Source organism: Sebastes umbrosus, chromosome 15, assembly GCF_015220745.1.
Source record: "Sebastes umbrosus isolate fSebUmb1 chromosome 15, fSebUmb1.pri, whole genome shotgun sequence".
NCBI lineage: Eukaryota > Metazoa > Chordata > Actinopteri > Perciformes > Sebastidae > Sebastes > Sebastes umbrosus.
The window spans coordinates 27,415,526-27,443,513 of record NC_051283.1 but is presented as its reverse complement, the minus strand read 5'-3'; the positions used below and the strand labels follow the sequence as shown (position 1 = coordinate 27,443,513).

At 39.6% G+C, this 27,988-nt stretch overlaps 2 protein-coding genes across 2 annotated transcripts; one reads left to right on the top strand and one right to left on the bottom strand.

The window, feature by feature from the left end:
- Positions 1-2: 2 nt before the first annotated feature.
- LOC119503727 lies at positions 3-27,988 on the top strand. The gene is made up of 16 exons (XM_037795643.1): positions 3-296; positions 2,171-2,254; positions 2,362-2,421; positions 2,514-2,597; positions 3,092-3,416; positions 4,114-4,396; positions 4,510-4,533; positions 4,845-5,054; positions 5,508-5,599; positions 5,689-5,793; positions 6,852-7,045; positions 8,290-8,454; positions 8,621-8,841; positions 9,793-10,002; positions 18,242-18,358; positions 26,052-27,988. The coding sequence occupies exons 1-16, from the start codon at positions 82-84 to the stop codon at positions 27,887-27,889; spliced, it is 4,227 nt and encodes a 1,408-aa protein (XP_037651571.1). The 5' UTR covers positions 3-81; the 3' UTR covers positions 27,890-27,988.
- LOC119503820 (zinc finger and BTB domain-containing protein 17-like) lies at positions 13,902-15,150 on the bottom strand. Its single transcript, XM_037795841.1, has 2 exons — positions 14,976-15,150; positions 13,902-14,581 (listed from the first exon to the last, which is right to left on the bottom strand). The coding sequence occupies exons 1-2, from the start codon at positions 15,037-15,039 to the stop codon at positions 13,941-13,943; spliced, it is 705 nt and encodes a 234-aa protein (XP_037651769.1). The 5' UTR covers positions 15,040-15,150; the 3' UTR covers positions 13,902-13,940.

The following is a 27,988-nucleotide window of genomic DNA, read 5'->3' as shown; positions in this document are numbered from 1 at the left end:
TGGTCGTGGTCGTGGTCGTCATCGTCCCGGTGCTCCGGTGGTCCCGTCTCGTCCTCCAGCAGCATCATCAGTATCAGCGGGATGGCAGAGAGCTCTAAGCGGTCACCTGGAGCAGACCTGCCTCAGTTTCCTCCACCGAAGAAGAGATATAAACGGTCTTCAGCTAAGAAGGCCTCCGACAAAGAGAGAGATAAGACCCGGATCAACATCGGTCAGGCGTTCCCCAGATGGAGGAACCTGCGGGCGGCTAAAGGACTCCAGCTGGACTCAGAGCTGGCTCTGCTGCTGCTCGACTGGTCAGTACCTGGTGGCTACCTGGAGCATAGCACAAGGCTAGCCTGGGCTAATGCTGCTGTTGCTGTTGTTGTTGTTGTCGTTGTTGTTGTCGTTGTTGTCTCTCGTGTTGCACACAGCCTCTCTGGTTGTAAATTAACATGTGTTACTAATATTAGCCTCTAGTTATGATGTGTGATGGCTAAATGCTAAACTGTAGCTAGAAGCAGGGTCAGCTAACGTTGCTAACCAGCTAGCATCACAATCAGTCAGGAGGCTAATCATTATTACCATGTCTATGTAGAGTATACTGTAGTGAAGTAGTAGTATAATAGTAGTAGTAGTATAGTTGTAGTAGTATAGTAATAGTAGTAGTTGTAGTATAATAGTAGTAGTAGTATTGTTGTAGTAGTAGTAGTAGTTGTTGTAGTATAATAGTAGTAGTTTAGTAGTAGTAGTAGTAGTAGTAGTTACAGTAGTACTAGTAGTATGATAGTAGTAGTATAGTTGTAGTAGTTGTAATAGTATAATAGTATTAGTAGTAATAGTATTGTTGTATTAGTAGAAGATGTAGTAGTTGCAGTATAATAGTATAATAGTAGTAGTGTAGTTGTAGTAGTATAATAGTATTAGTAGTAGTAGTAGTTGTATTAGTAGTAGTAGTAGTATTAGTTGTAGTAGTAAAGTAGTAGTAATAGTATAATAGTAGTAGTATAGTTGTAGTTGTAGTAGTATAATAGTATTAGTAGTAATAGTATTGTTGTAGTAGTAGTATAATAGTAGTAGTATAGTTGTAGTAGTAGTAGTTGTAGAAGTATAATAGTATTAGTAGTAGTAGTAGTATAGTTGTAGTAGTAGTAGTTGTAGAAGTATAATAGTATTAGTAGTAGTAGTATTGTTGTAGTAGTATAGTAGTAGTATAATAGTAGTAGTAGTAGTAGTAGAAGATGTAGTAGCAGTAATAGTTGTAGTTGTAGTTGTAGTAGTAGTACTAGTTGTAGTTGTAGTAGTAGTTGTTGTAGTAGTAGTATCAGAAGTATCAGAGGGCAGCTGAATAGGTGTGTAACTGTGGAGACTACAGAGTTTGAGGAGCCACACCAAAGTAAACAATACAACCTCTGACTACCAGCAGCTAACTGATGAGTCTGCTAACGTTAGCTAGCTATGCTAATGTCGTTAGCATACTAACGTTAGCTGTTATTATTACACCAAACTGTTCATCTGTTTCTTCTTGTTCTTGTGATAACGACATTAGCTTAACTAGCTAACGTTAGCAAACTCTTTTAGTTAGTTTTCTTTTGCTGCTTAACGTTATATATATACATATTAAGGTTGCATTGTTTACCCTGGTGATGGACGCAGTACTCCCATCCTGTACTGAAGTAAAGTAGAAATACCATAATCTAGAAATACTCTATTACAAGTAAAAGTCCTCAGTTCAAAATGTTACTTAACTAAAAGTACAGAAGTATTATCAGCAGAGTTCTTAATATATATATATAATGTATATATTTATGTGTATGTATGTGTATATATGTATATACTTACTTCCTTACTTATAGCCATGTCTTTAAATATGCTGTCCTTGTTTTTGGATGTTTGATAAGTTCAGGATTGTGTTTGTTTAGTTTCTCTGTTAGATGTTTTCTGCTTCTCTGTGTTTTCTACTAACATGTTGGAAACACTTTAACATGTTTTCCTTTGGATTTTTGGACTTCCTGTGTCTTATAATCCATAAAACGGTCAGCTGTATCAGGGCTGCCTGTTGCTTCTGCTCATCATGCCTTTAGCTAACAGTATAATGATGGAGCCCGATGTGTCCCCTCTGTGATTCAGATGTGGAGAGCAGAGATGAAACCCAAACTGGTAATGATGTGAACTGTTGTCCTGTTTCCAGCTATGAAAAGGGCCCGTTGGGACCAACGCCGCTGAGGACGACTCGGCTGGGAGTGAAGCCTCCTGAGGTTTCAGCTTCTGGTCGGTAAGGACTCTCTGAAGCTTTTTAATCAGAAATAATGAAGAGGAAACGGTTCATTATGTTCTCATTACGTCGTCATTCAGTCCTCATCATCCTCACTGTCCTCCTAGTTTCCATGAGGGAGAGATGGACCTTGATGAGGACCAAGTCAACACTCTGGAGAACTGTGTGTAAGGAAAAATGTCCGATTTCCTGTTTTGATTTGTGAAGTCTGATGTCTTATGATCCCTTTCTGAATGAACGCTTCATCTCTGTGTGACAGGATCGAACTGGAGTCTGAAAGTATCTCAGGAGAAAAAGCCGAGGACAGTTCTGACGAGGACCACGTCTCCCCCGCTCATATACGGTACTGATTTCATACAAAGGCTTGAAAGTTTGTAACCGTAATGTTTTCAAGGTGAGGGATATGCTGGAATTCAAATATAGTCCTTGAAAAAATGCTTGATTTTCAATGTAATCTGGTGTTTCCATTTAATCCTTCTTGTTGTTTGAACAGATCCAGATATTGCTGATGTACTCGCTGTTATACGCAAACATTTAAAACGTTTTTTAACGTTGTTTTCTTGTGTTCACTCGTCATTCAGAGCTAGATAAGTCCTCTCTTGAAATTAGCAAGTATTAAATAATCATGATCAAGTTAATATCAACAGCGGGTCACATAAACAAAGTGACAATATACATTGATTGCTATGGGTATAAAAGAACTTAATTTTTCGCAACTGCAACAATTTAGATGTGAAATCTTCGGTTTAGGTTTCGTGAAAGTGCTTGAATTTCACTGTTTAAAAGCTTTAGGAACGTTGCACACATCTCACTTGTGTTGTCTGTCTGATCCTTCAGTTTGGGAGCCCCTAAGAACGCCAGGCCAATGATGGACAATCTGCCCGTCATTTCAGCCGACGAGACGGTCCACGACCTCCCCGAGCAGCTCGGACCTGAAAAGATGCCGCCTCCTACGGAGCCGCACACGATCCTGACCGAAGAAGACATCGTCGGTTCTCGTGCATCCATCGTTTACGAAGAGAGCCTACGCCAGCTGGCTACGCTGCTTCACCTTCCAGTGAAACGGTGTCGCCACAAAATGCCGACTGGACTGATGTGCCTCGGCCTCCCCCCATTTGAGTGCATCATTGAACAAAGGTGTACTGCCTTTGTTGTCGAATGGGTAATTCTCACAAGCTAATGATCTTAACGTAATTAGTAGGGCTGTACCGAACAGTTTGAAGACGTTGACATTCAAATTCTAAATCAACATTCGAATGCTGCTCAGCTGTGTTTAAACCAGTGCACAACCTCCGGGTCTGAGAAGTGAAGCTAATGCTGAAGTGTATTAGTCTGCATTCTTTCTAACAGCCAGCAGGGGGCGACTCCTCTGCTTGTAAAGAAGTCTATGAGAAATTGAGCCTAGTTTCAAGTCTTCTTCAATACAGCATGATGTTCATTTAGTAAATTATGGTCCCGTTTAGAGTCAAATAGACCATAAAGCAGGGGATGCTTTAGGGCGGAGCTACCTTGTGATTGACAGGTCGCTACCACGGAGTTGTCTGTCTTTTTGTCTTACAACTTTAACCCTTTCACAGTGAGACATTTTGGTCGCCAAAAAGTGTCTTATTCAGCGTTCAGTTGTACTTAGCTCCACCCTCTCGTGTCACTTCTGGTTGCAAAAAAACCAAGATGGTGGACGGCTTTCAAAAACAACACCTCTAAATGTAAATAAGCAACATACGGTGCAGCCCTAGTAGACGTCTGACTATCTTTGTCCACTATTATTAGTTTCCTGGATTTACAACTTGGAGCGATGTTTCCTCTTTTTCCTCACAGCCATGCATCCCAGAAGCTGATACATGTCTTTTTCTGTTCAGGTTTGTCCTCATGGTCATGTCGTCTGGAGTTGGACCTCCCAGCCGACCTTCAAGTTCGGGATGTTGGCAGGTGACTTCATGCTTGGGACAAACGTCCTGCTGAGCGGGAACAACTACTCTAAAGTAGCCCTCCTGTTCCGCTTCATGAACATGGGAGTCGTCAGTCCGGTTACCTTCTCCAAGATCCAAGCCACCTACTGTGTGGACACCATCAGGGACTTCTGGATGGAGAGAAGGTCGGAGGTCATTCGGCGGTTACAGGGCAAGGATGTGGTTGTTGTAGGTGAGTTGTAACTACTGGAGTCACTCTCCATATGGTACGTTGTCATTGTCACAGTATTGAAGAGTACAGAGTTGACGGACAATGAGTGATTATGACTTGTTCTTTGTTTTTAGGAGCCGGGAGGAACGACTCACCAGGTAATACTGAATATCATAAAGCAGACTCTCTGCTGCGTCAAAGAGTATACAAGCAAAGAGATGAAACTCTAGTGTTTTTTTTTTTTTTACAACAAGCTGCGATCGTGCGTTGCGATTGGCTCAATATCAGCAAAGGCAGACCAGATTTTACTGCGCATGTGTTATACCCCCAAAGATATGACGCGTGACCTAGTTTCCTTTCCATAGGCCTTGGTGACGTCACGGAGACTACGTCCACATTTTATACAGTCTATGTGTGCAACACTACATCAGAACAAAATGTTTACGCTGGCTAACTTTCAACTGTACAGGTCGTAACGCTCAGTGCAGCAGTTACTCCACCATGGCGGCGTCCACTAAGGAGATCATCAACGTGGTGACGTTGGACAAGAGGCAGACCGGCCGGTCCTCGGTCGTCATGGAGAGGGAGGCCTTTATGCAGACGGTGGAGAAACTTCACTCCGAGATTCAACTTGTGGAGTTCTGCACAGATACACACGTCCAGATTGGAGCCCTCATGAGTGAGTAAACATGTAAATGGTAGTTGGTTGTGTTCTATATTAGCGATAGTGTTGTCACGATACCGAAACTAAGACTTCAATACAATACCCTGCCTAAATATCTCAATACCGATATAGTGAAACAATAACACGGCAAAAACCTAAAACATCAGGGAAAGTAATGGAACGATAGACGACAGAACATGAAACTTAATTCAGTTTTTTTTATTATGAATTAATTTAAAATGTATTAATTTACAAAATTACATAGTATGCAATAATCTTATGTCCCCTATACTTAAGTTTATGTGAAGTTATAACTATCGGTCAGAGTATCGGTACTAATAAAACGGGGTAGCGTACCGTTTTTAACGGCAGGGTATCGCGATACCTTTCTAGTATGGGTATACCGTGCAACACTAATTAGCTGCATCTGGTATGTCGGAGTAATGCTGAATGACTTCCCTTTTCCAGACCCAGAGACGGGAAGGTACAAAGACCTCGGGATAAGACACAGCCTTGACATGTGGCACGGTGCCACCAAGCTAGCCAAAAAGATCGCAGCAGTAAGTGTCGTTTATTACCTGTGAGTGTGACGGCTTTGTTGAAAAAAAACAAAAAACAATTCTGATGTTTGTTCTGGTGATCTCTCAAGGCTGCACAGGTCCAAGGCCAAGGCGTCCTCCTCGGCTGGTTGAAGGATGTCGTCAACCATTTCTGGTGGTGCTGCAAGAAGGCGAGCACCAGAGAAGAGTTTTATGTAATTATTTGTTTTCCATTCTGTTTCATCTTTGTTCTAGTACCGGCTGTAATAATACAACTAAATGTGTATTTAGATACTCGATTAGGATTAAAGCTCTGGGCCCATCCTCATATTTTGTGGCTTTTTGAGAGAGATTAAAGTTGGTTATGTATTTATTTTTAATCTAGCCGTGGTCCACTGCTGAATTAAAGCTGAGGAAACAATGACTGTGTTTACATGCACAAAATATTCAGTTTCCTGCCCTTATTCTGAAAAAGATAATATTCCTACTAGGTCTGTCACGATAATTACATTATCAACTTATCGTACGACATATGGACCTCGATATTGTGTTGTTGTGTTTACATGCAGCCAACATGATGGCAGATTAAACAGCAGGGTTTTCTTCACCATTATAAGACTTTCACATTTTTTTTAGCAGAGCCCGAAATTCCATTTTATTCATTGTTTTGGTTGTGTGGTTTTATTTATTTAGGATATTTAAATATTGTTTTCACATTCCAATGTCTGAATATTCTTAGGAATTAAAAGTGCATTGCTCTTTTATAGGGTGTACTTGCATTATTATGCTATTATATTATCATTATCAGTGGCATAAAAGGACACTTTTATCTTTTATCGCAATTATTTCTGGGACAATATATCGTCCAACAAAAGTAGTTATCGTGACAGGCTTAATTCCTACTAATCTGTTTACATGAAATGAATATTCCACTAATATTCCCATTTGCATGCAAGTACATACAAGCTTTTGTTTTTTACGGTGATGTACGAGAACAGACTCTGACGCTGTAAACAGGCAAGAAGCCGCGTGTCGCAAACAGTAAAACTGTTTATAACTGTGCCGTAAAAATCTCAATGTTCATCTTGTGAATGTGCTGCATACATGTCCAAAGAATGCTCCTAAAACCTGAATAATATCAACAGATCACACATGACTTAATCTGAAAATGCTCCATTCAGAATGTGCTGTTTACATGACCCATATCAACTTCACTATATTGTCGTATTCTGCATGTACAGTAAACGTAGTCATTGATTTCTCTCACTGAAAGGCGCTCTGGATCGGAATCATCTACCACGTCTGTGGCCGTCACACCTGGGCTGTTGGAAGCTGCCATCATGACCATCTGGAGAACTTCAGCCACAAGGAGTTGATCCAGGAAAACTCTGCGACGTACAAGACTCTCCTGAGTATCCTGCAGAACAAGCGATGGCTGAAGGATGTCCACAAATACTTGACCTTCAGGTAATTTAGTTTTTATACTGTCAATCGATTCAAATGTTTAATTGTATGATTGTCCATAGTTAATCACATATTAATCACAAATTTTTTTATCTATTTTAAATGTACCTTAAAGGGAGATTTGTCAAGTATTTAATTCTCTTATCAACATGGGAGTGGACAAATATGCTGCTTTATGCAAATGTATGTATATAATTATTATTGGAAATAAATTAACAACACAAAACAATGACATATATTGTCCAGAAACCCTCACAGGTACTGCATTTAGCATAAAACAATATGCTCAAATCATAACATGGCAAACTGCAGCCCAACAGGCAACAACAGCTGTCAGTGTGTCAGTTTTTTGACTTGACTATGACTTGCCCAAAACTGCATGTGATTATCATAAAGTGGGCTTGTCTGTAAAGGGGAGACTCGTGGGTACCCATAGAACCCATTTACATTCACATATCTGGAGGTCAGAGGTCAAGGGACCCCTTTTAAAAAGGCCATAACAGTTTTTCCTCTCCAAAATTTAGAGTAAGTTTGGAGCGTTATTTAACCTCCTTCATGACAAGCTAGTATGACATGGTTGGTACCAACAAATTCATTTGGTTTTATAGTTTCATATGATACCAGTATAGGACTTTTCTTCTGCCTTTCTTTTGGACTTTTTTCGGACTTTTTATGAGCTTTTTTCAGACATAATTCAGAAATGTTTTTGACTTTTTTCCAGACCTTTTTGACATTTTCCGGACATTTTCAGACTTTTTTGGGGACATTTTGGGGATTTTTTTGGGACTATTTTTCGGACATTTTCCAGACTTTTTTGGACATTTTTGGAACTTTTGGACATTTTTTAGACATTTTTGGGGTAAAAAAACTCACAAATTCACATATTTTTAAGTCAGAGGTTAAGGGACCCCTTTGAAAATGGCCACAACAGTTTTTCCCCGCCAAAATTTAGCGTAAATTTGGAGCGTTATTTATCCTCCTTCACTACAAGCTAGTATGACATGGTTGGTACCAATGGAATCATTAGGTTCTAGTTTCATATGATGCCAGTATCTTCACTCTAGCTTTAAAACTGAGCCACTACAACATTTACACAAGTTGTGTTAATGCGTTAAAGACGTTAGTGCCGTTAAATCAAATTTGTGTTAACGCGTTATTTATCTCTTAACTTTCACAGTCCTAATTTTATACACGTGCGACACCCAAACATTGACAAATGAATACATTCAATGTGTTTGTCCTCGTAGATCTACTGCTGACCTCGAGGCGTTCCAGAGTCACATTCTGATGTATGCCACCAAACGTTTTAAATTCTCACCACCCGTCTACGAAGCCAGAGTTCTGCTTGCTGCCCTTGACTACAACTTCCACCTGAACAGACCGCCTGTGCTGTCTAAAGATGGCAAGAAGATGTGAGTTTCATATGCACACAAGGACATTACAATTCCCAGGAACACATTTTGATTAACTATAAACTATTTTTCTATCTGTATTTGCTGTTAGGTGTGACATCACAGGGCTTGTAAGTAAATCTCCTTCATAGATAGAAGCTGTAACTAGTGGAATGGTGTGTTTCAGATTCAAAAGGCTGTACAACAAACACACCAGACGGTGGAGTGTGTACGCCGTCAAGACTCCCAAAACGTACGGGTACATCAGGGAACTGCAGGCCAGGATTGTGGCAAAGCGAGTGTCTTCAGGTGTGGGGGTGCCCAGTACGAGGACCCAGCGCCCAGACGACCCCCAAAGGCTTGACCCACTTCCGCTCATCCCCCCGCCACCAACTGGAGGAGGAGTTGGTATGTCAAAAATGCCCCAGCTTTTATTTTGAAAGAATAAGGGAGGGTGTAACAGGATGAAGTTTTACTTTAGTAAAAGTACTAATATCACAGTATAGAAGTACTCTTGTTACGAGTAAAAGTCCTGAATTTCAAATCTGACTCAAGTAAAAGTACAAAAGTATTATCAACAAAATATTTTTAAAGTACCAAAAGTAAAAGTATGATAATTATTGATGTATTAATTTGTTAATCACTTTAATTTTGCAGCTGGTAAAAGTGGAGCTTTATATTTTCTTTATTTAATCCTTTATTCAAACAGTTCGTCTCATGGAGACCGAGATCTCTTCTTCAAGAGAAACAATAAATACAAAAAATTTTAAACCGAGGCTGCAGTCGACCACAGAACGCTTCGGTCGACTGAAATCCTTCCTACTCTTCAACCAGTCGATCGGTCAATGGGGAAAAAGAAAAGACAAATCTGCATGTTATCTCTAGATTAACTAAATGGCACAGAGTGCACTCTACCTGATAGCATAAATGGATTATAAATAAACATAAAAAGCTATTTGCAGCATATTAAATTATTTTTATGTAAATGATAACAACAGACTGAAAGCTGACCAGTGTGCACCTGCCCTTATTCATATGATTTCTGATAGTAGAACGAGACGGCGAAGCTGACGTAGCGCCTGCAATTATATTATAAACAAAACAATTTACTAAAACTATTTATTAGACCAAACATATTGAAATATGCCAATCCTGATATGTTCACATTCAAAGCCTATCAAGAAGTGATGCGTGGTTCAGGGTTTTTAATATGACCAATCTAATAAAGTTTTTATTATATTTTCGGTTCATTATGAAACTGGCGAACCACATTTGACCGCATTTCTATAAGAAGTGATATCGAGCTCAGTTTACAGAAGTTTATGGGTTTCCTTTAACAGCTGTCTGTCTGTGTTTCAGTTTTACCTTTAGATATACGAAAAGTGATTGTTGGTGAACAAGAGCGGCAGGAGTGGAGCTCCAGTCTGCGCCAGGACGACCCAGAGCCCCCACACATTAAAGAGGAACAGGAAGAACTCGGGACCAGTCAGGAGGGAGAGCAGCTTCAAGGGCTGGAGGAGGCTGATATCACCAAGTTCACATTCACTCCTGTCCCTGTGAAGAGTGAAGATGATGATGAAGAGAAACCTCAGTCCTCACAGCTTCAAACTGAACCGATAAAAACAGAAGCTGATGGAGAGGACTTTCGAGGACCAGAACCAGCCAGGAACTCAGAGCCAGATACACATTCAGAAGCAGATACCGATGATGAGACTGGAGACTCTTCTGAGACTGAGACTGTTGACAGTGACGATGATTTTTGGAAGGAGACCAGAGAACCTGAGTCCGGTTTAAACTCTCTGAAAAATGATGAAGTTCCTGTCAGTGATTCGAGTTGTAGTGCTGGTGAGAAACCATTTAACTGCTCCGAGTGCGGCAGAGGATTTGGCTTCAAGTCAAATCTTACAGAACACATGAGATCTCACACAGGAGAGAGACCTTTCAGCTGCTCAGTGTGTAAGAAATCTTTTACACAGAGTGGAAGTTTAAAGAGACATGTAAGAATCCACACAGGAGAGAAACCATTCAGCTGCTCAGTCTGCGACAAAAGTTTCACACAAGCCGGAGGTCTGACACAACACATGGTAGTCCACAGGGGAGAAAAGATTCGGTTGCAGTGTTTGTAACAAAAGATTTGCCTGGCGTCATCATGTCAAAGTACATAAATGTGTTGGTCGTCAGTCCTCACAGCTTCATCAAACTCAAACTGAGGAGAACAGAGAGGCAGAGCGTCCAGTCAGCAGCTCTGCTGAACACATGAAAACAGAAGCTGATGGAGAGGGCTGTGGAGGACCTGAACCAGCCAGAAACTCTGATCAAGATAGACATTTACAACCATAAAGGGGAGAAACCAATCTGTTGTGCTGTTTGTGACACAAAAGTAACAAACAAGTATGATGACAGAGAATCAGAGTCAGCCAAGAACACGACTTCAGCATCTTCCTTTGTGTTAGCTGGCTCGACCAAACCTCAAACCCCCATCAGAGATATCATGACGGTGGTTATTAACTGTCTTTGATTCCTCAGGATCTGTGCACGTTCCCATAAAAGGGGGGGCGCTTGGTGTCATTTTGACTTTTCTACCACACAATATGGACCGATCACGTGCCGCCTACTTCAGTCAGGTGGAACAGGACATTATAAAGGAGATGACACCAGATATCTTATGTGATATGTATTTTCTTCTTTACATTTTTATAAGAATCCCATGTAAAAATTTAAAAATCTTATATATCTTTTTATAAGTTTGAGTAACTTATGGTAGTATGTCTGCATTTGTCATTCTGGGTCTCTGTAAGTACTAAAAGGCCCTCTTTGTCCATCTGGAGATGACAGGAAGAGCAACTGGTCAACGGGGCCCCATGAGGAGCTCAGACTGCCCGGTGCCAGAAAACCTCAGCTGTGTGTTATACCAGCAACATGACAGGTGTATGTATGATCTGTGGCTGCTTTCTTTACCGTCTCATGTCCGTAATAAATATTGTTTTCAATAAGACCAACATTGTTACCTGAATGATCTCACCCGGCTGACGCAAAAGAGGAGACGGCTAGCAGCTAGCGACCTGGTTCGGCAGCCAACTGTCACTCAAAGCGGCCACACCCTCAATTATGCCGAGCTTAAGCCTTGATATAAGTTAAACAGTTGAGTTATATAAAAATTCACCCCTGTACGTTTGCAAAACCGTGTTTTGTACCATGCTGTAAACATGTTTATATCTTTTTAACATGGAGGTCTATGGAGATTGACTGACTGGCTTTTGGAGCCTCAAGTGCTCTCCTACAGTTCCAGGTTGAATCAAACAAGTTAAAGCTGCTCATATAAACACATCATGTTGATGTTTAATGTGTCAGAATAAAATAAGTGAGCAGATAAATATTCAACTTATTATAAACAATGATTATGATTCAAATTGCTGATTTATGAAATGTATTTCTTTGTTTCTTCAAAAGTAAAATGATCTGACACTTGAGGTGCACAAGGACGTGTGATGTCGGGAGAGTTTAGAGTTCTATCTGCGACATGGTAATCTTTATTTGTAGTCTTCATAAAAAGCAAAGAGAAGAACAAATAAAGATGTGATTTAACTGCAAATGAAGGTCAGTGAAAGACAAAGAATCCATTATAGATTTATTTAAAGAATAATATAACAGAAATGTCGTTACAGAATAAACTGAAGCACATGAAATGAAACATGAAGGCATCATCAGCAACACTGAGTTTATAATCACTACAGTTTATAAAACATTTATTTATAGCAGCTCAAAATTAAAATAATTACTTTGATATTCAAAAATACGTAATAGCTTTTGTCAAATATCATTACATCCAAAAGTGTCATGTTTAGTGAAGACTGCTGCATAATTACAAACTGATGAACATCCGTCTATAACAATATTATTATTATAATACAACCCCAGTAATAATATTAATGCTGTTTGTTTATTAAAATGTAAATACCAATGAATCTGTATTTAGCGATTAGCTTCTATATTGGGACATGAAGTCACAACTAGCAGACAAACTAGCTGCTCTGCTGCAGATGGACATGATTCTACAACGGCGTATTCGAGCTGTTGTGGGTAAAACATTTTATTTTTTTAATTACAGGCCGGAAGAGGGGGGGTAATACTCACAGAAAAAACTCATAAGTTTTGTATTACAAGTCATAATACACGGCAATGATGAGGTTGATCCAACCTTGCAAACTTGAGCAATGTGGGGCCTTGACAAAAAAAACAGTTTTTCTCATATTTTTTTTTACTTTAAACTCAGAGGATTTCAGATTTTTTTCACACAAATGTATTACTTTATAATCTCAGAGAAATTTCAATTTTTCTTCTTGTAAATATGATTTTTTTCTCATAAATTTGCCACTGTAATGGCCCTAATACACTGTCGTACAATTCACTTGTTATATTTGTAAATATAAATCCATGAATTCAGGATGTGATCAATATCTGACACGAGGATTAAACACATGGGTGGTTTTTGACCAGTGACTTCTTATTGAATCCTTTGCCACAAACACTACATTTATACAGTTTTTCACCCGTGTGAATCGTCATGTGCTCCGTCAGATGTATGTTTTGTTTAAAACTTTTGCCACAAACGGAGCAAATAAATGGTTTCTCTCCTGTGTGAATTCTCAAGTGTGTCTTCAGATTGCCCTTTAAGCTGAATGTTTTACCACACTCAGTGCAGCTGAATGATTCCTTGGTAGGAGCCTTTTTCTCAGTTTGCCTTTGACAAAGCTTTGAGGACTCGCCGACACACTTGTGGGTTTTGAGCTGCGTATACCAAGTGAATCTTTTGTCACAAGCGCTGCAGCTGAAGCGTTTCTCCTCTGTGTGGACTGACATGTGCAGCGTCATACGTCTTTTATGTGCAAATCTTTTGTCGCAAAATGGGCAACTGAATGGTTTCTCTCCGGTGTGAATTCTCATGTGTAGCTGCAAAGTTCCTTTCTGGCTGAAACTTTTGTCACAAGATGAGCATTCAAACGGTTTCTCTCCTGTGTGAATTCTCATGTGTGCCAAAATGTTTCCACTGCAGCTGAAACGTTTCTGACAAACGGAGCAGCTGAATGGTTTCTCTCCTGTGTGAGTTCTCATGTGGCTCATCAGATGGTCCCTGCGACAAAATGTTCTCCCACACTCAGAGCAGCTAAATGACTCGTTGTCAGTGATGCATCTCTCATCGCTTACAGAAACATCATCAGAGTTTGAACCTGACTGAGGTTCTCTGGTCTCCTTCCAACCATCATCACTGACTTCAGTCTCATGATCTGAAGGTTTATCAGGAGTGTCTGGTTGTAAATGACTTTGGGGATCCAAGTTCCCTGCTGGTTCTGATCCTGTGTGAATGTTACTGTTGGTCATGTCACTAACGTTGCAGTTGAACGTTTTCTTTCCTGTGTGGATCCTCATGTGTCTGCTAACATCTCCACTATATCTAAAACTTTTTTTACAGACGGAGCAGCTGAAAGGTTTCTCTCCTGTGTGAAGTCTCATGTGACTAATTGAGTTTCCCTTTTGAGAAAATCTTTTACCACAAAAGAGCAACTGAATGGTTTCTCTCCCGTGTGAATTCTCATGTGTGCACTCAGATGTGGCTTGCGGCCGAATCTTTGACCACATTCAGAGCAGCTAAATGATCTTTCAACAGAATTACAGTTAATATCACCAACACTGACGTCATCATTCTTCTGAGAGTTTAAACCTGACTGAGGTTCTCTGGTCTCCTCCCAACCACCATCACTGACTTCAGTCTCAGAGGAGTCTGAAGACTTGTAGTCAGTATCTGGTTCTGTATTTTTTTCTTGATCTGAGTTCCTGGCTGGTTCTGGTCCTCCACAGTCCTCTCCATCAGCTTCTGTTTCCATCTGTTCAGTTTGTCTTTGATGAAGCTGTGAGGACTGAGGTTTCTCTTCATCATCTTCTTCACTCTTCACAGGGACAGGAGAGAATGGGAACTTGGTGATATCAGCCTCCTCCAGCCCTTGAAGCTGCTCTCCCTCCTGACTAGTCCAGAGTTCCTCCTGTTCCTCTTTAATGTGTGGGGGCTCTGGGTCCTCCTGGTCCAGACTGGAGCTCCAGTCCTGCTGCTGTTCTTCACCAACAATCACTTTTCGTACATCTGAAGGTAAAACTGAAACACAGACAGACAGCTGTTAAAGGAAACTTCTGTTAACTGAGCTTGATGTCACGTCTTTATGTTAAAGCTGCTCTGTTTATTATAACATTATTATGAAGTTGTTCTAACATTATTATTAGTTATTATAAGGTTTTTATTAGTTATTATAAGGTTATTATTGCTGTAACATGTGTCTGAGGACTCGTTCAGTGAAACCATTCACAGCTGGTTTTCTTGCTTCTTTCAGTAATACAGTAACAAACAGATGAAATGATGAACAGTAAAGACTGAATGAATCCTCTGATAGAACACATTAGCTTCAGGAGCTAGCTGCGGCTAACAGGCTGTATGAATGCTTTAGCTGACGTTAGCTTAGCATCATTAGCAGAGCAGTAGAAACAAAACAAACCTTCTCCTCGCGGCTTCGCTTCCGGTTTTAAAACCACCTCCAGCTGTTTCCGGTGTCGGTCCATCTCTGATTAACCGACTAAATCATCGGTTTTCAACTAAATGAACCGATGATTTAGTAACAACTAACAACTAACATCTAACGGCTTCTCTCCGCTGAAGCTCTAAAACACCGAACTACACTTCCGGGGGACGATGTCAAAATAAAATCCTCTTGAGGACCCTGATACTCTGTTTCTTCCCCTTTTTATTTATTTTTTAGAATATGTTTAAAAATAATAACAGCAACTCCTTTTCTAAATCAATGCATCATTAACTCTTAATTTTAGATATTTATTTAAATCTTACGGACTTTTATTTAGAAAGTCATCAACGAAACGACACCGGAAGCGTTAGTTACAATATGGCGTCCAGCAGCAACATGGATGTTAGCAGAGTCTCTTTGTTGTGTAGAGGAAGTGTGTGTGAGCTCCAACAGTTCTGATCCATCAGAGCCTCTGTGTGTCTGGATCAACCTGTCTGAATGGACTTTGTGCTCTTCAGCTTTTATTCTGAAGGTCTGACCTCTGACTCATCTCCCGGTAGCCTACAAAGCTACTGAAGTTAGCTTAGCATGCTAGCTGGTTAGCAACACAGCTGCTAGTCAGAGTGACCGTTTGATGGAGAGCAAACTGTGTTTCTGACGGAGTCTGATGGAGAGCAAGTTTCTGTCATTGTGGTAAAATGTGTAAAGTCCAGATGCTGAGAGCGTTGGTGAAGCAGCGACTAACTGCGGCTGCTGAAGAGATATGTGGGCTGTTTGAAAGAACGATAGCAGAGTACGAGGAGGAACTCTCTCGATCAAAAGAGGAGAACGAGCGACAACAGAAACTACTGGACGCTGTTTTACACCCTCAGCTTCGAGCAGGTTTGTTTATTAAAAATTCTGTCAACGTTTTATAAACGTTATTTCCTCAAAATGCTGTTTTAGTGATGACTTTCGGAAGTTTGTCTATTCAAACCATCTTCTCCTTATTTTTCACTGGATTTGGTTGAAATATGTCCCACAAAAGTATTATTTTCCTTCTTCTCTCCATTTTCTGGCGGATCGCAAGCAACTTTAAGCTTCATACCGCCACCTACTGTACAAGAGTGTGTAACATCATGTCATTTTACACATTACCGCTACTCTTAAATTCTACCAACCATCCTGTGTCTCTTAAGAACATTAATAGTGGAAATTAATAATAAGAACATTAATAGAACATTAATAATAAGAACATTAATAGAACATTAATAGTGAACATTAATAATAAGAACATTAATAGAACATTAATAGTGAACATTAATAATAAGAACATTAATAGAACATTAATAATAAGAACATTAATAGAACATTAATAGTGAACATTAATAATAAGAACATTAATAGAACATTAATAGTGAACATTAATAATAAGAACATTAATAATAAGAACATTAATAGAACATTAATAGTGAACATTAATAGAGAACATTAATAGAACATTAATAATAAGAACATTAATAGGACATTAATAGTGAACATTAATAGGACATTAATAGAGAACATTAATAGTGAACATTAATAGTGAACATTAATAGTGGACATTAATAGTGGACATTAATAGGACATTAATAGTGAACATTAATAGTGAACATTAATAAGAACATTAATAGTGAACATTAATAGTGAACATTAATAGGAACATCAATAGTGAACATTAATAGTGAACATTAATAGTGAACATTAATAGGACATTAATATTGAACATTAATAGTGAACATTAATAGAGAACATTAATAGGACATTAATAGAGAACATTAATAGTGAACATTAATAGTGAACATTAATAGGACATTAATAGAGAACATTAATAGTGAACATTAATAGGACATTAATAGTGAACATTAATAGGACATTAATAGAGAACATTAATAGTGAACATTAATAATGAACATTAATAGAGAACATTAATAGAGAACATTAATAGTGAACATTAATAGGACATTAATAGTGGACATTAATAGTAAGAACATTAATAGTGGACATTAATAGTGAACATTAATAGGACATTAATAGAGAACATTAATAGGACATTAATAGTGAACATTAATAGAGAACATTAATAGAACATTAATAGTGGAAATTAATAGAGAACATTAATAGAACATTAATAGTGGAAATTAATAGAACATTAATAATAAGAACATTAATAGTGAACATTAATAGTGAACATTAATAATAAGAACATTAATAGTTGACATTAATAGTGGACATTAATAGAACTTTAATAGTGGAAATTAATAGTGAACATTAATAGTGGACATTAATAGTGGACATTAATAGTGAACATTAGTAGAACATTAATAATAAGAACATTAATAGAACATTAATAGTGCCTTCCTGGTGCCTTCAACCCCCTCACCCTCTGTTCCCAGTATCCCACGGTTCTAGGGCTGCACAATTAATTGAATATTACAGTTTCTCTCAGTCGCTCTGGCTCATTTCTTGAAACATTCTTAACTTTCTCTAAACTGTAAGTGAAATTATTAAAACTGTTTGATGGGACATCACAGCTCTCTTGGCTTCCTCCTCCTCATGACGAAGCTGCCTGAGTACATAGTCAGTTGTCCTCATGCAAGATATTAACACATTTTCTCTTATTGTTGTTCGTATCCATGAGTTGCTCTTATTTTGTTAATACCCATTGATTTCTGGGATTCCTGCAGTTTACTTTCATATTTTCAGACAAACCAAAGAGTGAACGTCAGCCAGCACTAACACAACAGAGACATTGATATTAAAGAAACAAACAAGAGCTGTCTGGTGGACAGCCTGTCCATCCCAAGGTGTAATTGTCAGTCTTTACAGCTGGAGCATTTGGTGTGGAAGTTAGTATGCAGACAGAATATTCTCAGTGAACTCTTTTCAGTGCAGCACAGTGCATGTGTCATCTTGTCCCTGTATCCCACAGAGATGAACATGCACACTGTTACACCCCTAGTTAGCGTGACTAGTTTTCCTTAACGTGTGTTTCTGTATTTCAGTTCCTGCAGACGTCCAGCAGCTGTTGGTGGTTAAAGAAGAGGTTCCCCCTGAGCAGCAGGAGTGGAGCTCCAGTCTGGACCAGGAGGATCCAGAGCCCCCACACATTAAAGAGGAACAGGAGGAACTCTGGACCAGTGAGGAGGGAGAGCAGCTGAAAGGGCTGAAGGAGGCTGATATCATCAAGTTCCCATTCACTCCTGTCCCTGTGAAGAGTGAAGATGATGAAGAGAAACCTCAGTCCTCACAGCTTCATCAAAGACAAACTGAACAGATGGAAACAGAAGCTGATGGAGAGGACTGTGGAGGACCAGAACCAGCCAGGAACTCAGATCCAGGTAGACATCCAGGACCAGATACTGTCGACAAGACTAGAAACTCTTCTGAACCTGAGACTGATGACAGTTGTGATTGGGAGACCAGAGAACCTCAGTCAAGTTCAAACTCTCTGCAAAACATTAAAGTACCTCGAAGTGATATGGAATGTAATACTGGAAAAACACCAGTTAGCTCCTCTGAATGTGCTCGAACCTTTAGCCACAAGGGTCATCTGCAGAAAAACACTGGAATCCAAACGGGAGAGAGACCCATCAGTGGCCCCGACTGTGGTAAAACATTTGCAAAAAGGTCAAAATTGACCAGACACTCAAAAGTGCATACAGGAGAAAAAAGCTTCACCTGCTCAGTTTGTAAAGCAAGTTTCGATATCATCAGACATTTGATTAAACACATGAAAATCCATACTGGAGGGAAACCATTTAGTTGTTCAGTTTGTAGTAAAAGTTTTGCACGAGAGGGACATATGAGACAACACCTGCTTGTCCACACAGGGGAGAAACCATTTAGTTGTAGCATTTGCAATAAAAGCTTCACTCGGCTCCATACTGTCAAAATACACAAGTGTGTTGGTGAGAGCAGCATCAATAAATGAAGTTGCAGAGATGCTTGTTGAGACATATTTTTCCAGCAGGATTGAAGTACTGAGGGCAAGACTTGGTTCACATGTATTCATTGATTTCCTTCACTAACTAAAAAACCTCCGGGGCCTACGTACACCAGTAAGGGTCGCCCTGAGTCCCGTGCCGCCTGCCAGAATGAAGGATCGGATCCGAGGCTTAACTAAAGTGCTTCGCCACCTCGCCGCACGCTCTCCCACCACATAGGGGGTTCCAATCAGGAAGCGTTCGGACTGCAAGCTAAAATCAACCGCCGGGCCAGCAGCAACCGGCTTACGAGGGCCTGGAACCAGTGCACATCCTCGTCTGCAGCTGCCGGAGTTCCTGGCTCTTCTACCGCTGGAGACCTAGTCCCTGATCCGTCTGCTGCTAGTGAACCAGTCCTTGGCTTTCAACATCGTCCCCCCTTCATCATCACTTCCTACGACACTGATTCTGGCTTCTTTGATGGTCAGAGATGTTAGAAATCCTACAGCAGCGACGTACTGTTATCCGGGTACCCGTGTGCGGAATGTCCCTAGATGTGTATGATTCAACTTTTTCCCATGGTCTAGTGTTAAAAAAGTTAACAAAAATCACAATAAATCATAATATTTAATCAAAAATACGTAAAAATCACAATACATATCGAATTGGCGACCGGGTATCGTGATATTATTGAATTGGAGATAGGTGAATCGCCCCGCCCTAGTAATTATAATACATTTATTTATATAGCACTTTTCAAACTTAAGCACAAAGTGCTTTCCAGATTAAAAGATTTACGGAATCAAAATTTAAAAAACAATGTAAGCCCCCCCCCACATATGACATATAAACATTAGGAACATGAGAGCACATATATCAAGCTCATACACAAAATGGAGGTGCAAGTGTGAAGAGAAATAACTAAATAAAATAACATGATGCCGAAATTAATAAAACTATGTATCTGAATTTCTAGAATTATAGAAATCACTGGTCAGACATCATCAGATACTCTCCACTTTGTGCAGACATTCAGCTGCATTGTAGTCGGTGGTATTTGGTTTTTGATTGACATTTTGGGCAGAAGTAATAAAAATGGCGTGCTGTAAACAATAAATGTCATTTGTTGTTAATGATGAATGATCGACTGTTGATCATCAGATCAACACTGCTTATAATAAAATGTCAGTCAAGTTTATGAAATCAACTGAACATTTGTCACTATTTTTCAATTCACATCCATTTTCATCACTACCCTTTTCTTCAATACATTTCTGTTACTTCCACCTTTCATAATTTTATGAACATAATGCTGACGTCAGTATGCATTGTACTTCATCCTCATGTTAGACCTATGGTACTTTTTACTTTGCTAATGATTTATAAGATAAGTCCCAAAGTTTGCTTTTTCTGGATGTCCTCTCTGACCGAGGACCTCTATGCCGGGCGAAGGTCCTGAAAGATACATATACGCGTTTTCTTTCATGTTCTTTCTGTGTTCTTTTATGAACTATGGCTGCGAATCGATTAAAATATTTAATCACGATTAATCACACATTTTTTTATCTGTTCTAAATGTACCTTAAAGGAAGATTTGTCAAGTATTTAATACTCTTATCAACATGGGAGTGGACAAATATGCTTTCTTTATGAAAATGTATTTATATATTTATTATTGGAAATCAATTAACACAAAACAATGACAGATATTGTCCAGAAACCCTCACAGGTACTGCATTTAGCATAAAAAATATGCTCAAATCATAACATGGCAAACTGCAGCCCAACAGGAAACAACAGCTGTCAGTGTGCTGACTTGACTATGACTTGCTCCAAACTGCATGTGATTATCATTAAGTGGGCATGTCTGTAAAGGGGAGACTCGTGGGTACCCATAGAACCCATTTTCATTGACATATCTGGAGGTCAGAGGTCAAGGCACCTCTTTGAAAATGGACATGACAGTTTTTCCTCGCCAACATTTAGTGTAAGTTTGGAGCGTTATTTAACCTCATTCATGACAAGCTAGTATGACATGTTATTTTGGGGTATAATGAGTAAGAATAGTGACCAAATATTATTCATACGTAAACATAGTAAATCTATAGATCTGTTAGTTTAGTTCAACTCAGTTTCAAGTGTTACAGCCACAATTTGTTTAGTAGCTTAGATAACAGTTGTTGTGGTTGCTAACCCCGTAATGTTTTCTTCTATTATTGCAAAACAATGTGAAATATTTTACTTAAAATCTTTGGGACTCTGTGGGGGAGAGTCTGGCTCTATATACTGGGGACAGGTTTTTCTGGGCGGATAAAGGACAAAAATGTTGAAACTGATGAATTTCTTGTTAGTCAGGCTGATCTGGCAACGTGGCTCAGAGGGCTGGTCCCTGAGTATGACTACTGTGGTTTCGTAAACAACCTTGGTATGTTTCAAAGGATGTACTGTATAGACGGTTTGTTTGGGGGGTTTAAAGGGTTCATTATTCAGATAGTAAGATGCATCTACAGGCAGGTTCAAGTATTTAATCAACATGGGAGAAGACAAATGTGCTGCTTTATGCAAATGTATTTATATATTTATTATTGGAAATCAATTAACAACATAAAACAATTACAAATATTGTCCAGAAACCCTCACAGATTTCACAATTTAATGTTGTGAATGATGAATGTAAGATGGTGAAAATGATGAATCGTGGCTCTATTTTCATCATATCACGACTGTTTTAGTCAAATCAGCTTTAAATTAATCAAATCAATTGATAATTTATCACTCCATTTTTCATTTCACATGAATCTTCATCGCTTCCATTTTTGTCAATTATTTTTGTTACTTCCATCTCTCATATATACAACGGAGTATTAGGGCCACATTAAGGGGGAAAAAGATTTTGAGAATAAAGTCATAATATTAAAGAATAAAGTCATAACTTTATGAGAAATAAAGTTGTAATATTACGAGAATAAAGTCGTAACTTTATGAGTAATTTCCTCCTCCACTAAAGAGTCAGCTTCCTCATCAGGTCCGTGTGGTTCTTTCTTCACAATAAACTCAGTTTCTTGTTCAATCTTTTCAAGGTCCTGATACTGATGATAATGTGGTGCTGATGTGCCAAAAGATGAAGTATTTGGTTACTTAAACTAAAGTATAACTTCACAAGATGCTCCACGTTCCTCATTTTCACACTATTTACCCTCTAAAATAACACGTAAAACTACTACTTTATAATATTATGACTTTATTCTCGTAATCTCAGATACATTTTTTTCCCTCAATGTGGCCCTGATACTCCGAATGAGCATGAAAGAAAACGCCTATATGTATCTTTCAAGACCTTCGCCTCACTCAGAGGCCGTCCTATAATAACCCGTGTAACGTGTCCACACTTCCCTTTCATGGAGAGCAAACTGTGTTTTTGACGGAGTTTGATGGAGAGCAAGTTTCTGTCATTGTGGTAAAATGTGTAAAGTCCAGATGCTGAGAGCGTTGGTGAAGCAGCGACTAACTGCGGCTGCTGAAGAGATATTTGGGCTGTTTGAAAGAACGATAGCAGAGTACGAGGAGGAACTCTCTCGATCAAAAGAGGAGAACGAGCGACAACAGAAACTACTGGACGCTGTTTTACACCCTCAGCTTCAGTTACACAGAGCAGGTTGGTTCTCTTTACTTCTTCTATTAGACCTTTAAACTGCTGGGAAACCATTCACATCATACTGATACCGCACTGTGAAAATACTCTGTTTTGTGGTGGAATGTTGTGACGGAGTATTAGGAGACAAAACAAAATCTGATATTATGAGAATAAAGTCATAAGTTTAAGATTAAAAAAGTCGGAATATGAGTATAAAGTCATAAGTTTACGAGAAATAAAGTTGTAATATTATGAGAATAAAGTCATAAATTTAAGATTAGAAAAGTCGGAATATTATAAGAATAAAGTCATAATATTATAAAGTAGTCATTTTACATGTTATTTTAGAGGGTAAATAGTGTGAAAATGAGGAACGTGGAGCATCTTGTGAAGTCATACTTTAGTTTAGATTCCACAAATAACCAAATACTTAATCTTTTGGCACATCAGCACCACATTATCATCAGTATCAGGACCTTGAAAAGATTACCGCCTCTTTAGAGGAGGAGGAAATGACGCCCAACCCAATGCTCTGTGTTTTGGGCCGTTCCGCTGTCAAATCATCAAGTCCTTGAATTCTCTCTCACAGATATTTTGAGCCCTTTAGGAACACTTCCTGTAAGTCTGCATTCCTGCAGACTTTGCCTGAGGGAATTACCATCAATGCATAACAGGATAAACCTGGGTTCAACGTCCTTCACTATCTAGTCGGTCAGGTCATAGTGCAATGTCTGAATGTTTTAACCCTACTAGGCCAGTATATTGTACAGAGGTTATATATGTATCTTTACAGTGGTTAACGTAGGCTGTTAGTGTAGGATCTTTCCACCACACCATCTTATATCCTTCATGTTAATATTTCTGTGTAAATGTAAATATACCTGGCTGAACACCTATGTGCCGTCATGTCAATTTTATGTGTATAGCCCAAAATCACAAATCACAAATTTGCCTCGGGGGGCTTTACAATCTGTACAGGATACGACACCCTCTGACCTTTACAGTACGACCCTCTCATCGGATAAGGAAAAACGTAACAAAAAAAAACTTTTAACAGGGAGAAAAAAATGGAAGAAACTTCAGGAAGAGCAGCAGAGGAGGGATCCCCCTTCCAGGATGGACCTACGTGCAATAGATGTCGTGTGTACAGAGTAACAACATAATGAAAATACAACATAGACAATCCATATGACAAAAAATAATACATATATTGTGAACATATATGAAGAGATGGATCCAAGAGGATGTCAAGCAGCTTCCTGGTGTCGCCAAACATATAGAGCCAGAGCAACACGACCTCCTCTCCACGCCAAATATGTAGAGCCAGAGCAACACAACCTCCTCTCCACGCCAGAGAGATAGAGCCAGAGCAACACGACCTCCTCTCCTTCTTCCTTATTATTTTTTTGTGTGGTAACTATGGGATGCTCATTTTGAAAAATGTTCTTAACCCATAACCGACCCTCTTTAACCGATTATTAACCGTTAACCGACAAGATTTGTGCCTCGCGCCAGCTGCAGTGTATGAGCACAACAGACAACTGAGAACCCAGTTCACCCGTCCGGGAGCGTTAACTTAGCAGCTACGATGCTGCATGTAGTGTCGCGAATATGCCGCCACTTTCCCAGTAAAAGTCTCCACCGCACATTTAGTTTAGTTATGCAGGTTGTCAGCTGTGTGTCTGCCCGGCTTAACGATAGCGATTGTCCGATAAACAGTGTGTGTATTTGTGCTACGTTAGCAGCTCTAACATTGCCGGAGGCTTCTTGCTCGGTGGCGCCTCCACACACATACAGTCGATCAGCGCAACGTAACTTTAACGAGTGTCCGTGTGTGTGGCAGCGGTGAGTGTGGGGTTGTTGGTGTCGTTATAGCTGTGAACATAGGTAAAGCAGTGTGTGTACAGTTTATTTGTTGCTGACTAAATGCCACGAAATTACAACTCCTCCGTTCCGCTCACGCGAGCCAGAGAGACCGGAGCCGCCTTCCTGTATCCTGCAACTCCGGCTCCGCCTCTTAGGGTGGGCTGTTAAGGTGGACCCGCTTTTCTCCTTCAAGTGACCAGCCGCTCCTCTGAGCCGTTCAGCTTTTTAATTAATTATAAATATTTCTTTTAACCGATAGCGTTAATCGGTTAAAATGCTTAATGTCGGTTAATGGTTTAACGGTTAATTATGAACATCCCTAGTGGTAACCTTGTGTTAACTGTCATAATGTTATGCATTGACGGTAATTCCCTCAGGCAAAGTCTGCAGGAATGCAGACTTACAGGAAGTGTTTGTCACAAAATTTCAGTGAGAGAGAATTCAAGGACTTGATGATTTGACAGTGGGACGGCTCTAAACACAGGACATTGGGGTTGGGCCGATGTACGCAGCTGTGCAATGCATTCTGGTGGTGTGGCGGCACGATTCGAGAGACGTGGCGTCACGTCGGCTGCTCCTCATTTGCATAAAGTTGAGGTCTAAACAACTTTATGCAAATCCGATGCTAAAGGCATGGGAACGTGTTTCAAGTGGGGGGTGCTGTGTGGATGACGCAATATGTGTGACTTGTGGGTAATTTTGAGCGTCAACCACTTTATTTCCTGCACTCTGGTGAATTTTTATGCACCAATTTATGGTGGAAGTGTATAAAATCTAAAAATATAATGGAATATATTTCAGTCAGGCCCTCAGGCATTCTGTATTAATATTTACTCTCCTGTAGATCAATTTCTCTCATTTAACAATATCTCTGCTGAGTCATGTAGGCATCATTTACTCTTCCACCCTCTTTTGTGTGTTTTGTTTGGGGAAGTAACCTCTTTAAATGTGCTTGTGGCATCATATTCACAGTCTGTAGTAGCCTACATTCATTCACTTTCATAGCTTACATATCTTTCAGCAAGATTTCTGCTCATGTTCAAAACTTTCTGCACATTCAAAACGTGTCCCACGTATCTGTGTGCTCGGAGAAGTCGAGAATATTGATGTAATATTTTGAGGGAAATGTTGTAATATTACCAGAGTAAAGTTGCATTTAGAATAAAATAGAAAATACTTTATTGTTTGCTTTTCATGTACAAAAGGCAGAAATTGGTCTTTGGTTTGCATGTGCAAAAACTGCTATTACAAGTGTATATTAAAACAACATATCACATCCAGACAGCACATATTAAAACACAATACACCAATAAAAGCTGCATTAAGAATGAGCACCATTTACCAGCACTGAATGAAGGGTAAATAAATAGATATAGGTGGTGGGCTGTCCTCACATATTAAGATGCTTTATGGCAACAGAGACAAATTATTTTTTATTTATGTGTTTTTGTCTAATGTTTTTTTTATGAACCAAACGATTAATCCATAATGAAATTAATCCATGAAAATAATTTGTAGCTGCGGCCCTAGAGTAATTCAATGTCATAGTTTCTTTAACATGAAATTACAGTTTTCCAAGACGTGTCTGTACTTCCTTCTGTCCTGCAGACGTCCAGCAGCTGTTGGTGGTTAAAGAAGATGTTCTCCCTGAGCAGCAGGAGTGGAGCTCCAGTCTGGACCAGGAGGACCCAGAGCCCCCACACATTAAAGAGGAACAGGAGAAACTCTGGACCAGTCAGGAGGGAGAGCAGCTTCAAGGGCTGGAGGAGGCTGATATCAAGTTCCCTTTCTCTCCTGTCTCTGGGAAGAGTGAAGATGATGAAGAGGAACCTCAGTCCTCACAGCTTCATGAAAGACAAACTGAACAGATGGAAACAGAAGCTGATGGAGAGGACTGTGGAGGACCAGAACCAGCAAGGAACTCAGATCCAGAAAGACATCCAGAACCAGATACTGTTGACAAGACTGGAGACTCTTCTGAACCTGAGACTGAAAACAGTGATGATTGGAAGGAGACTAGAGAACCTCAGTCAAGTTTCAGCTCGCTGAATAATGTTGAAGTTCTTGTCGGTGACTGGAGATTTGTTGCTCTTGAGAAACGATTTTGCTGTTCTCAGTGTGGGAAAAGATTTTGGACCAGGGGACATCTGAGGAGACACATAAGATCTCATACTGGAGAGAAACCTTTCAGCTGCTCAGTTTGTAAGAAATCTTTTGCACGGAAAGGACATGTACCGTTACACATGAGACTCCACACAGGAGAGAAACCTTTCAGCTGCAGTGTTTGTGACAAAAGATTCACTTGGTCGAATCAGGTCAAAATACATAAATGTGTTGGTCATCAGTCCTCACAGCTTCATCAAACTCAAACTGAGGAGAACAGAGATGCAGAGCCTCCAGCCAGCAGCTCAACTAAACAGATAGAAACAGAAGCTGATGGAGAGGACTGTGGAGGACTAGAACCAGCCAGGAACTCAGATCCAGATAGACATCCAGAACCAGATACTGTTGACAAGACTGGAGACTCTTCTGAACATGAGACTGATAACAGTGATGATTGGAAGGAGACCAGAGAACCTCAGTCAGGTTTAAGCTCTCTGAATAATGATAAAATTCCTGTCAGTGATTCCAGATGTAGTACTGACAGGAACTTCATCATTATTGATGATGATGATGAAGTTCCTGTCAGTGATTCCAGATGTAGTGCTGGTGAGAAACCATTTAACTGCTCTGAGTGTGATAAAAGATTTGACATCAAGATAGCTCTGATGAGCCACATGAGATATCATAAACTGGAAAGAAATTTCAGCTGCTCAGTCTGTGAGAAATCTTTTGCACGGATTGGAAGTTTAGAGAAACACATGAGAATCCACAACGGAGAGAAACCATTCAGCTGCTCAATCTGTGATAAAGCTTTCACTGAATGTGGAAATCTGAAGAGACACTTGAGATGTCACACAGGAGAGAGACCATTTAGCTGCTCAGTTTGTAACAAAACCTATGCACAGAGAAGAAGTTTACTGTTACACACAAGAAGTCACACAGGAGAGAAACCATTCAGCTGCTCAGTTTGTGAGAAAAGTTTTGTGTCGAATGCACATTTGAAGAATCACATGAAAACTCATACAGGAGAGAAACCGTTTAGTTGTTCGGTTTGTGGTAAAAGATTTTCAGAAAAAAGTTCTATAACTCACCACATGGTCGTCCACACGAGGGAGAAACGATTCAGCTGCAGTGTTTGTAACAGAAGATTTGCCTGGCGGCGACAAATCAAATCACATAAATGTGTTGGTCATCAGAGTCAGACTGAGGAGAACAGAGAGGCAGAGCCTCCAGCCAGCAGCTCAACTGAACACATGATAACACAAAATCTCTTCATTAATGACATCATTACGGACCTCTCCTCATTAGTGACATCATCGGTGACCTCTCCTCATTTTGTTTAACCTTTATTAAGTCAGACATTTTCAATGTGTTGTGTTGACAATGTAACACATGTAGCATTTATTCAAATTTACAATTGAAATAAAAGTAGTGACCTCTTC

Bases quoted from the DNA above. Each gene is read 5' to 3' on its own strand.
- LOC119503727 (XM_037795643.1), top strand. From the start codon at position 82: ATGGCAGAGAGCTCTAAGCGGTCACCTGGAGCAGACCTGCCTCAGTTT. The intron at 297-2,170 runs GTCAGTACCTGG...TCCTGTTTCCAG, and splicing joins GCTCTGCTGCTGCTCGACTG to CTATGAAAAGGGCCCGTTGG. The intron at 8,455-8,620 runs GTGAGTTTCATA...GGTGTGTTTCAG, and splicing joins TCTAAAGATGGCAAGAAGAT to ATTCAAAAGGCTGTACAACA.
- LOC119503820 (XM_037795841.1), bottom strand. From the start codon at position 15,039: ATGGACCGACACCGGAAACAGCTGGAGGTGGTTTTAAAACCGGAAGCG. The intron at 14,582-14,975 runs GTTTGTTTTGTT...TCTGTGTTTCAG, and splicing joins AGCGAAGCCGCGAGGAGAAG to TTTTACCTTCAGATGTACGA.